We start from the raw sequence: 12593 nt of genomic DNA on the forward strand, positions 1-12593 counted from the left end.
CATTTAGCTAGATGTTTCTCTATTCTGGACAAGTTAGTCAGAGTCATTTGTTATGCTGGTGGGTATGTTTGTTGATTATTTCAGAATTCACAGGTATAAAACTGTTGTAAGTAAGAGGTGCAGCTGGACATGCAGTGGATGAAAGACTAATTTGGGTGTCCTATGAAATCAATGTCTTGATTATTATGTTGTATCTGAAAATTTTCTCTCTTTTCTATTCTCTTTTCAGTTTTTTTTCAGATGTCTTTGGGTTGTGTGGTAAGAGTTTTTTTTCACACCGTTAAGTCCACCAGATACCAAAAAGTCACCAGAAATCAAAACCTGACGAGGGAACAATGGAAGACACGGACACTGGACTTTGTCATCAGAACATGTGCGAAAATGGCCAATACTGTAACCTGGGCAACCAAGAGAAATGCATTAGATGCTTTGAAACCTCAACTGCAGAAAGTAATGGAGGAAGACTTAGGGTTCCTGATCAGTGCAGACCACAGAAGGTAGACATGGACCTCCAAACTCCTCAATCACAGATGGCTTATCCTGCCACCAGATCAGCAGGGACTAAAGCCCAGATGAAAGATGAGTGGGAGAGGCAAACATTGTGGCAACGGGGAGAGGCAGAGAGATCCCCCTATACACAGCAGACAAATAGTTGTTGGGGGTTAATGTCAGTAAATGAGGAACAATCAGTGTTAAAAGACCAGGTGAGGACCCATGTCCCCCAAGAACAATATAGAAAGAAAGAAAACAGAGAAAGTGCTATGGCTGAACAGCAACATCCTTCTTCACCTAATGACATCCCCTCTCAATTTCTGTCTCTGACATGCAAACCCATGCAAGACAGTCCAGATCCTGAAAGACCAAATGAAACAGATGAGATGCTGAATGCTGACTACACCGGCAACGTCTATTCCGAACCAGTTAGCTACTCTGTAGGCCAAGCTATTTGTGCAGCCTGTGAAAACTCAGAAAATGTATATACTGACTTGTATGAGATCTATTCATTCTCTGACCAAGTTTATGAAAAAATCTGTGATGTTCCAGCTTCCCTTTTTCCGTTTTTTTCAAATGAAAAACAGTCTCTAAATAAGAGAAAGACCAGCATTCAGCATTTGCAAAGTAAAGAGAGAGATAGGCATCACCATCTGAAGGAGGCTGTTGGCTCAAGATTGCGTCACTATACCCAGCGCTCTGATGGTGAGTTAGACAGTCCAGAAAAGGATGCAGAGTTTGCCCAGCCCCGAAGCACTGCTAGCTGTGACCTGGATGAGGACAATGAACAAACTGTAGCTGAGCTCAACCAAAGTCTAGGCCCTCAAAATCTTGGAAGCAAAGCAAAAGCTAAAAAACGGCCCCTGAAAGATCATTCTGAACCTACAACTCAAATCACTTCAAACAAAAACTGCGAAGCTGCAAGCCGGGAGGACTCAGTCACACACCAGGTTCTGAATTGTTCTGATGAGACTTTATCAATGAAGAATAGTCAGGAGAAGGCAGATGCTATCTCTTTGGTTATTAAGGACATTAAGGAGGCTATTGAAGAGGTGAAGACGAGAACTATAAGATCCCCATATACACCGGACGAACCAAAGGAACCAGTTTGGGTGATGAGACAGGATTTGAGTTCAAATACAGAGTATGATTTCCAGCCATTTCCTGGGGATGATGTAAGTACAAAGCTTTGATTTGCACTGCACACGATTATTTGAATTATGTTAACAGTTAACTTTAAGTCTAGGGTTCTTACACTCCTAGGGTAAATCAGATGACTGTCATTTAAGATGTGTGAGAAACAATTGTAGGAAGAAAGAGGATTGAATTTACACATTTGTTTCTCTTGGTGAATTCCCACCTAACACAAAACATCCATATTTCCTTTGGTTTTCATTGTACAGTGTGAGCCGTATGCTCACACTGTCCTGAGCCGTATGCAACGAAATTTCGTTCTGTATACACCCTGTGCATGCAAAATGACAATAAAGTCAGTCTAAGTCTAAGTCTAAGTAAGCAATGTTCCAGGATTCAGTATCAGTGTTCTGACAGTGAGTATCAAAACACTGACATTCATCCTCTCACAGATTAATAGGTTTAATGCATTACATTCACACAAAGATGTAGAAAAGACAGGGCACCGTCACTCATAACCAGTTTTCAGCTGTAATCTTAACAGAACTAAAAAGTTAATTTAAAAAAATCACTCAAGTAAGAGTCAAAACATAATTGGCATTAAAAAAAGGCAACTCAAATAAAAAGGTCAACACCTTTTACATGACCACATCTGACTTAATTTGTAAAAATTATGTAATTAGACAGACAAAAATAAAAATCATGATTGCATATCTGGTATCTCAAAGGAAAAAATATCATTACAAACAAACAGATCCAGTCACAATATACAAGGTATACTGTTTACTGTCACTTGACCTCCAAATGGCGTAGTAACCTGAGCAGATAATGAAAATAGAAGAAATGAGTTCATACACATAAGAAGGAAGTCATACAGTTACATAAACTGTTTGACAATTTTTGGTTAAAGATATTTGTTGTTTGTTTTTTATAATAATAATAATAAAGGTTTAAAGAATATATTATGATTGATCCACTTTAAGAAACTATTTCTATTTAAACATTCTGTGAAAAACAGAACTGATTCAATTTCCTGTCCAGTGTCCTCACAAAGTATTACTGAGATCTGAAAAGAAAAACACAGCACGTGTCCACAGGAGGGATAGACCAAGGTCAGAATTAATACATGTGACCAAAAGACTCAGTCTTTATCAGGACTAATGAGTCACAGAGTTTGCTGAGGAGGGTGTGCAACATGAACATGGCTTTCAAAGTTACCACTTATGAGCGTGAGACTCACATGTTGTCAATCAGGTGTTCACTACAAGATCCTCTCTGCAGTTGGAAAACGGATACAAAGCAAAAGTTGGAATGATGCATTTCATGAACATCACGTAAACTCAGCATTCGCTTAAATGTTTGTCTCATCCTTGTGGGCTTGCACACATGCATCCTCGCAATCGGTCATCACAGTAGCTAAACACTGACAGGGTTCTACAATATCAACAAAGATTGAAAATGTATAAGCTTCTTAAAATATAATCAAATATATCTGGCATTGTTTGCTACTGAGAAATTAACCACTCTAATCTGCCTTGGCAAGACTGTCAGAGTCATTGGTTCCAGACTTTAAGACCAGTGAAGCAGTGAGACATAGTGTGGGGCTCAGGAGACTGGAACTTTAACCAGGCTGTATTGTCATTTCTGATTGAAAATTCTGACGTTCTTGAACAGCTGTTGTTGTTTGAAGGCAAGGTTACCCTCAAAGATCTTTCCTTCTAGCCCTTTCTTTGACAAGTTTCAGCAAGTTGCTCTCCTTCCAGGAGATTCTTGCTCATTTGAAACCCAAAGTTTTTCCTGTCTCCTTAGTTTTTAAAGACATTTTCCACAAACAATTTGTGTATGCAGTTAATAATAATGTCATTGCATTACTCATTAGCGTTGCTAAATGCCATGTTTGTAGGGAGTTGTTTAACCCACATGCAGAATCAGTCAGCAACACCGTAATGAAAATAAAATGATGGTCTGGGCCGGGTTTCCCCCAGAAAACTTACTAAGGCTCTACAGACCTGAGTGAAGTTTGCCCCCCACCTTCTTCAAATCAGACAAAATTGGTGTCAATCAACTCGACTACGTTTGTGCTGGTTTTCTAACTTTAGCAAAAATTGTCGTTTGTGCTGCTTTGGCTTTGAAGATATTAATGAAAGGTTAAAGGTCAAAAGGTCAACCAGCCCCCCCACTTTTATGAAATCGGACAAAATTGGTGTCAAACGTTTTGCACAAACCAGCACAAACGTAGTCAAGTTAATTGACACCCATTTTGTCTGATTTGAGGAAGGTGGGTTGACCTTTGATGACCTCTAGAAACATTTCTTTATATCTTTAAAATGATAGAGGTACAAACGGAAATTTTTGCTGCACAAACCAGCACAAACTTTTGACACCAATTTTGTCTGATTTGAAGAAGGTGCTGGGGCCAACTTCACTCAGGTCTCTAGAGCCTTAGTAGTGGCATGGAGGCGTTGCTGGGTAATTATGTTACTGGAAGACAATACTTAAACCTACAACTATAGACAACAAATCAAAAAAATGCAATTAAAATACTGTAAATATCAATTATTTGTACTTCTGTATCCAAATCAAATCATCAGTTAGTGGATCTAAAAGCATAATGTAATGCTGATCACATTTAGACTTGGCCCAAGACATAAATTAACTATCAATGCAATTAAATCTGATTTAATCGTTTACATTGATATTCATTGCATATGGATTGAAGGCATAACTTCCCGAAGGTGTGGACATGTCCCAACCAACTTTGGACTGAAGGGGACAGTCTCCACCAATCTTTCTTGTACCGTTTTTTTCTTTATGTGCCTGAATCTATATGCAGACTGTGGACAGTAATTTGGCAGCAGCTGCGCCGAGTTACAGCCACTTAATGCTTTTTAAAATTCCTTTGTAAAACATAAATAGCAAGTCCTCTAGGTCAGTAGTAACCAAGCTTTTTGTCACAGCGGATCAGTCAAGACTTGGCAATTTTACTGCTGTCCGGGGAGGTGGAGGGGAGGGTCATGCGGCACAATTAAAATTTTGACGATCTTAGAGCGTACTGAGTTCTAAGCTTGTTGCTTGTGATAACGGTAACCGATCCTCTTGTATGGAGTGAAAATAGTCTCAAAATATCTGTGCGTGTATAAAAGTATCTGTGCATGTGTAAAAATATCTGTGTGTGTTAATTTTTATTTATTTATTTATTTTTATTATGAACCTTCTCAAAACAATTGACCTGTCAGTTATCGCTTTTGCACTGCTGCAGGCTATTTTTGGTTCCTACTGTAAATATTGTTCTGGGAGGATGGTTATTAGTGTTGCACAAAGTAAGGTTCTGTAACGTAGATGCAGCAGCCAGTCAAAAGCTGCCTAATTGAGCTGCTCGTAAGATGTGTGCTAATGCTACCTCTCACTCTCAGTAATGTTTATAACGTTACAAATAGTTCTCACAGTTTTTGTGCTGCATAAAAATATAATGTTAAGTGTCTTTAAGTGTTTTAAAAACTTTGGGTTTGGTTAAAATTAAACTGTTACTCTTATAAAGTTTGTCTGAAGTTTTCCCTCCAAAATGTGTTTGTTGGGCCGCAGACTGTGACTGTGTGTACCATACCCGGTGATTGAGTGTGTCCCACACTGTGTCTTATAGGTATGTGATGAATACACAGTTTTCTGTTGTAGTTTTATATCTTTTAATTTCATTACTTTATTACAGAATAGGTCCTTTACGCATTCTTTTACATAAAGTAAGAATTTTAAGTTTTGTATTATATTTTTGACTTTTATTTATATTATTTTGCTTTATGTATTAACATATTTCATTGATACTGATTTGTACATGATTTTATTTTTCTTTATTCCATTTGTTAATATAAAAAGGGAGAAGCTGCCTAACTGAGCTGCTGGGATCTGACTGTGACTGTGTGTACCATACCTGGTGGTTGAGTGTGTCCCACACTGTCTTATAGGAATAAACTGACACAGATCCTGATTCCAGTGTGACGTTATTGATCCTTTTTACAACTATTACACGTCTGTAATACTGGATTTGTAACTCATGTAAGCATCTTTGTGTGTAACTTTGGATCGTTGTGTCTGTGAAACATGATTTGTAAACCTTAAAAAAAAAACCTTCTCCTACGCCTACAAATGTTGAAAAAGTACGCACAAGTCACCTGGTACACACATAAAACTGCATTTACGCACAGATCTGGTTTTGAGACTCTTTTCACGCTTCGGGAGCTCCCAGATTGTGTGTAGATGGTGCATTTACATGCTAGTAGAAAGCTGGGTCATCTGAGTTTTACTCTGAGTCTAGTGTTTTTATCCTCTAAAACGTTTCTCACTGTGCTTGTGCCGAAGTGGCAAATACGTTAGTTCGGTGGAAAACGGTATTTTATATTTATCTCTACACAGGACGAAACGGCTGACTGATGGATCGGGTCTGGTGTTATTTTACTTACTGGAGGATCAGAAGCTTTCAGATCTCAACACACTGATCCTCCAACGGGATCCTCAGATCCAGGCATTGATTTCTGGTTTCCTGCAACATTTAGATACTTTCTGGTCCAACACAACTGAATTAAATGGCTGCTTAGGGGAGTCAAGTTCTCCAGAGTCGTGCTAATGACCTCTGACCTCATGATTTGACGCAGGTGCGTTAAAGAAGAGACATCTAAAGGTTGGAGGACACTGACCCTCCTGAACTGGAGCTAAAGCCCTGCTGTACAATTTTCACTCAGTTATAATCACATTTACTTACGTATATACAGTGGAAACTACCTGTGTTGAGGTAGATGAGGAGTATTCACAGTGTCTTTACTTTAAAACCTTTTTGGTTTCCATTTGTTGAAAGTGAATTACAAACATTTACCCGTAGTTTGACCATTGCTTTATGGCAGAAAAAAGTTTGATGTCACAAATATATGATTTTTATAGAGGCATCATTCGATTTATAATGTAGAAAGAAGATGACAAAAGTGTTTTCTGAATTAACTTTAATGTTCACCTCACTGCAGAAAGGACAGATTAAATATTTAAGATTGCAACAAATCTGTTGAATCTTTAACAAAATAGGTTCAGATTAACATGGGTGGTTTCACAGCAACCTAAAGTTAACAATGAAATGTCTTAAAACTTACATAGATGCTCAAATATTAACTATAATGAATTAACAAAAGAAAACACCATAAAGCTGTGTATTCAAAGACAACCAAGGACAGTCTCTACAGATAAACCATAATGTCTACCAACAGAGCACGTTAACTACTGTAGTTGTTTGAAAGGCGTCTTGGTCCAGTTGACGGCTCAATTTGAAGCTTGAGGTTTTGGTGTTGAAACTCCCAGAATCTCAGCTGTTGCAGATTGTCTGAAGATGCAGAGAAAAGAACAAGTTGTTAGTGTTAGAAAAAATGTATGTTGATTTTCCTGAACAGCTGATGCACTGACAAACCTGTCTTTGACAAAACATTACTGAACCTGAAAATTATTTGAATCATCACAATGTATGTAGAAATCTTTCTTTTTATGTTGATCAAATGTTTATGCATTAAATGTTTTGCTGTGGAGGCTATTTTTGCAGTGGTGCTTTAAATAAATGCATAAAATATATATTTTTTTAAGTATGTGTTTATTAGCTGTAAATTGTGTCAAACTATCAATTGAGAAAGAAATTTACTGCTTATGAAAATCTAAACCATCTGAATACATTTTATCATCTACATTAATCAACTTGAAATGAAGACAAACAGGAACAGCAGGTTTGCAGATGAGGTATATATTTGTTTAAGGGGCGATGAAATGGAGTCTCTGTGGATTTCAGAGATCGAGACACAAACACAATTTAATCTGAAGATTCTGTAGGATGTGTGAATAGGTCTGTCACAATGAAAAATTTTACTGTATGATAAATTGTTCCAGAAGTTCTCAAACGATAATATTGTTCTTTTGAGACCATTTTTTTAAGTAATAAGATGGTAAGCACAAAATAATAATGCAAGAACACACTCTCAAAGGTCATTAAACTTTAAATTCTAATGAAAATTCAACACTGGAACTGGAAGACATTTTTAATATAGAAAAAAAATAAAACAACTAATGAATTTTGAAGTCTGTGTAAACAAAATTGCCTTTACCAAAAGTACCAAACTGAAGGCTTTTATCATCCAGTTTTTAGTAGAAAGAGAGAAAAAAAGAGAAACAATAAATCAGGTCAATGGAAATGATTGAGTGTGTTTTAATTTATCATCTGATTAATTGATTATTGTGACAGGCCAATGTGTGAACATTAGACTAAATCCTTAAATATGTCGAGAAGTCAACATAAACGAAATACCTTTCAGTTTGTTCTTGTGAATAAAGTCCAGGTCTACCTTCAGTACTGCTTGTTACACCCACAGGGTCTAGGAGTTCAGGGCGGTAACATAAAAATGTGTCCAGAGAAAATAAGTGGAATGTAAAGGTTTTTAATTACAAAAGATGGTTTCACCAAACCAAAACACAATACAACTTAACCCAATTAAACCAAAAAAGGACCAACAAATTCAACAATGTTAAGTGCAAATTAAATTACAAAATGTCCAAACAAGTCAGCCTAAAGTAAACTCAAAACAACCCAAAAGGAAGGACACAAAGGGAGAACCAAACCTCCTAAACACAAACATCTAGCTTGTATAAAGTCAATCTAAAGCAGAGTCAAACTACTTAGAAGAACAAGTAAGAACAAAATAGTTCAAAACTGACCAAAACAGTTGTAAACACCAAAGGTGGGGGAACAGCTTAACAAAACCTCTTCCTACAAGCTGCCCCACTGAAGGAATGATTTCAGGAGCCTTTTAGCAGGTGAGGCTCATCAACGTCTGATTGGTTTGCAATTCTCTGCTGGTCCAATGGGGTGGCTGCTCTCCTGCGCCCAATCAGGAAGGTGTGCCCTCACAACTGAACCTGCATATCAAAAAGAAGCCTGCACAACCTCAAGAGCCCAGGGGCCCTAACACAGCTGAAGCAACAAAATACGGTTTCAGTGATAGTGACCAACATCCAACTGCCATAATGTCCTGAAGATGCTTGCTGACTTCAGCATGATAAAACTAGATCAACCTGGGTTAAAGTTAAGACTGAAGATAGACTCACACTGTGCTGAGTGTGACACTAAAAATACACGGATTTAGCTGCGAACAGCTAAAGTAGCATAGCTCACATAAACATTAGCTCCCGCTAACAGAAACATATGAGGAGGGCAGAGTATCAAAATACCAGCCATATAAAACGTAATCTGAAATTATTTATAATTACTCCAAGTCTCATTATAATTGGAGAGCAAAGCCTGCATTAGCTTCTACTTACTTCTGAGGGCAGACCATCAAGAAGTTTTGTTTCTTGATGTGCCTGCCTATTTTTCCGGCCAGCGAACCATTTCGCCATCCAGTGGTCGTTTATCAGACCACTTAGTCTCCTGTACCGCTCAAAAATGCACAATATGTGAATAAATAATTTTGAGATATTATAAGGAAGTGCTGAGATATACCGTTTTCCCACCGAACTAACGTATTTACCACTTCGGTACAAGCACAGGGAGAAACGTTTAGAGGAGGGTTGCTCAATACGTCGATCGCGGAAAGGTTTTGAGTCGATTTCGGCAGTAAGGTGACAAACTGAACGCCGCAGGATGCTGAGACCAGCACTTCCTCTTCTGACGCGCTTACCAAAATATTCACTAAGATCCTAAACGTTTGTAGCTTCATTAAAGAATAATAAAATCAACAAAACCTGTTAAAATTAATAATCTCAGTAATTATTGTTTCAACAAGGTGTTGTGCAATTCAGTGCGTTTCGGTTCCATTAACACCCAAAAAGGCGACTCAAAGATCGACTGACTAGCAGAGCAGGAGTTTAAATTAGCTACTCAACCATCGCTGTGTTCAGGGAAGGCTTATTAATAATCGAGAAATAAATATCAAGCCGGGAAACCTGATATAGTAACGACTGAATGTTATGTTTTTAACGTAATCTTTGCTCGGCTTGCGGGGTGCAGGCGGTTGCCACGGCAACGGGTGTGCTTAAACGACAAAGAAAGAGAGAGTAAAAAGGTACGAGTGGTTTTGAGTTGATCACCTGTTCAGGTTATTTTACCTTTGCTGTGGCGCATTACAGCCGCTGTAGTTTCTAAACCTTCAATAAACGACAAACTTGGATTAATTACCTCGTTTGTTTGTGAGTTTACGTCAGTCACAACAAACATCAAAAAGGACAAATATATTTCATTAAGTTGTAATAAACAAATGGGCACATAATTACCCTGGTAATTATGTGAAATTAAATTAATTATATCCCAACTTCAGAAGATTTGCCTTTACCTTTACAGAGCTCTTTGGTTCCTCCTATCAGTCTGTAGCTTCTCATATTGAGGTCAAAGTTCAGATCTACCATAACTGACTGACACCTGCTGGCCTCAGGTTTGCAACCAGCTTGTGACTGAGAAACCAGTAACCTCCTCCCAGTGACAGAGTCTCACTGAGGAAGAAACTGCATTAGGTTTTCTATCACTTTATTATTTTTGCTATAACTGATGTTTATTCGCCCATAAAATAAGACAATAGAGTTTAATTTACAATTTTTATGTCTTCGTGTCATGAGGTAGATCTCAGCTGGCTGGTGAGAGAAAAAGTAGATCTTGGTCTCAAAAAGTCTGGGTACCCCTGGTTTAGAGGATAAAAACACTAGACTCAGAGCAAAACTCAGATGACCCAGCTTTCTACTAGCATGTAAACACACCATCTACACACAAATCTGGGAGCTCCCAAAGCGTGAAAAGAGTCTTAAAACCAGATCTGTGCAATGCAGTTTTGTGTGTGTACCAGGTGACTTGTGCGTACTTTTTCAACATTTGTAGGCGTAGGAGGTTTTTTTTATTTATAAGGTTAACAAATCATGTTTCACAGACACAACGATCCAAAGTTACACACAAAGATGCTTAAACCGGTTACAAATCCAGTATTACACACGCACAGATACTTTTACACACGCACAGATATTTTGAGACTATTTTCACTCCATACTCCTGTCTGTAGTGTTTGGTGTGTCACGACTGATCTGGTCCAGTCGGTAGAATATTGGGGCCGCTCCGATCGGGCATATTCAACATGTTTGATTGTCTTGGCTCGATTATCTCAGCCTGTGGGGTTTTCCCTGACTGGGATTAGAACGCAGCCTGTTGAATGTGACAGGTAGCCAATCAGAAAACGCCATAACGTAAGCACGGAGGGAATCCCAAACAGTTGACATGGCGCAACTGAGAGTCCGGTTTAGCGCACAGTGCAGCAAATAGAGCGGCTCCACTCACGCCTTTTCTTTTTGTTACGTTTTTTATCGCTTAAAATGAGCCACAAACTATCACTACTGTTTCTACATCGTCATCCGTGTTAGTTTATTCTAAATTCACGTATGGTATGTTGGGGTTTTACGGGATTTTCTTCTGGAATCGGGATGAGTGAGTGGAATCGGTTCGTGTGTGGTGTGTTGCTCCTGCCGTGTGGCTGGACTCACGAACCGACCGAACCTGTTGGACTTTTATCGGCTCTGTGGTCACAGAGGTTTGGAAAATCGGTCGACAATCCTTAAATTGTGCAGCGTGAACCAGACCTAAAACTCACAAGCTCTACTCCTCTAATCTCGTCTCGACCACTGCCCTAACGCTCTCCGACTCTGGTCGCTATGGTAACGTTTACAAATCCCTTCAAAATAAGATACAGATGCGCAACAAAAACGAACATTTTAATTTCGTGAAAATTTTAACTCACGATAACGACCAATGGGAGCCCTGAGCTTGTTTCTCTGCAACGAGACGGTCCATCTGGGATGGATGGAAGACAATGACACCCGAAGTGTTGCTTATGCACAGGGTGCTTGGCACTGTGCATGGCACAGGGTGCTTGGCACTCATCCTTCAGTCGAGTGATGCCTGCTTTGTGAATGCGCCTTTAGGGACAGAAAGCGTATCTATTCTGTAAATGTAAACTTATAAGTACGATTCTACTATTAAGAATAAACGTCCACATTCCCCACTCAAACGACTCTCTGACACGCTGTCTACCTGGCTGAGCTGAACGCGCTACTGTTCAAACAGGCATTTGCACGATGTCTTTATTTGGATTTTTCTTTCTTTAAAATGCATTATTTTTATTTTTGTGAGGTGACCTTATGTGTCCTGAAAGCACCTTCTAAATAAAACATATAGTTATTATTATTATAAATATTTATACTGCTACAAACAAGGACGTTGCCATGGTTATTGTGTCACGTGGTGGCAGACTTCGGGATATTTATACTAATTTACATATGCATTTATGGGTGGGGACAGGGCGGACCAGCTGCGCTTTATTTCCTGCAAATTGGGATTTATAAAGGAAAGATGCGCAGCCACGTGCGTGCGTAGGCTTTATACATCCGAATTTCTTTGTGCGCCGCACTTTTCCATACGCCAAGTTTTATTGTGAAAACTGCACATTCTTTTATGCCCCTGGTCTTTAATGCACTTCCTCTCTAACAGCGTTTTCTCATCAGCTCTCTCTCATTAGAAAACACAGTATGAAAACGTTAGCTACACTACGAAAATTACAATCAGTGGTTACTTCGGGCCAATTTAGCTACATAGGAAATATTTCTCGGTTGTTTAGAAGCGGGTTTCTGGCTGCAAAGTCAAGTAGTTCTGCTCTTTCATCCTTACCTGTGAAATGTAATGCCAATGAATTCAGTTTGTATTGTAAAATGGTTGAAACAAGTCCACACAGCACATGACTTGGGGAGCTCCTATCGCTCTGCTGCCACATGCAAGATGGCAGACGTAAGTAGGACTCAGAGTTCAATGAGGCGTCTACGTATTCATGTCTATGGTCCCTCCTACTTGGCTAAACCAAAACAGCAAAAGAAGCCTTAGCACTGAGGGATATTTTTGTTCAGATCGACAGACTATTGACGTG

General features: G+C 38.8%; 1 protein-coding gene and 2 long non-coding RNA genes across 12 annotated transcripts in view; 2 read left to right on the top strand and 1 right to left on the bottom strand.

Moving 5' to 3' along the window:
• The window catches only part of apba1a (amyloid beta (A4) precursor protein-binding, family A, member 1a), a 75903-nt gene that overhangs the window by 1800 nt on the left and 61510 nt on the right, over positions 1 to 12593 (top strand). For all 9 annotated transcript variants that reach the window (XR_003597481.1, XR_003597482.1, XR_003597483.1 and 6 more), the window contains exon 2: positions 230 to 1667. Coding sequence is in view for 6 of the 9 variants with exons in the window: in XM_028032912.1 (XP_027888713.1) it covers positions 336 to 1667 (1332 nt within the window). In the remaining 3 variants the exon portion in view is untranslated. The remainder of the gene's footprint in view (positions 1 to 229; positions 1668 to 12593) is intronic.
• Positions 136 to 9981, bottom strand: LOC114154110 (uncharacterized). Its single transcript, XR_003597489.1, has 3 exons — positions 8751 to 9981; positions 8258 to 8262; positions 136 to 146 (listed from the first exon to the last, which is right to left on the bottom strand). It is a non-coding gene; the product is annotated as an uncharacterized LOC114154110 (long non-coding RNA).
• Positions 3979 to 7227, top strand: LOC114154108 (uncharacterized). 2 transcript variants are annotated; one of them, XR_003597485.1, is made up of 3 exons: positions 3979 to 5266; positions 5333 to 5363; positions 5497 to 7227. It is a non-coding gene; the product is annotated as an uncharacterized LOC114154108 (long non-coding RNA). The 2 variants fall into 2 exon arrangements; XR_003597486.1 differs by lacking the exon at positions 5333 to 5363.

The sequence above is a fragment of the Xiphophorus couchianus genome, chromosome 12 (assembly GCF_001444195.1).
Source record: "Xiphophorus couchianus chromosome 12, X_couchianus-1.0, whole genome shotgun sequence".
Classification (NCBI taxonomy): domain Eukaryota; kingdom Metazoa; phylum Chordata; class Actinopteri; order Cyprinodontiformes; family Poeciliidae; genus Xiphophorus; species Xiphophorus couchianus.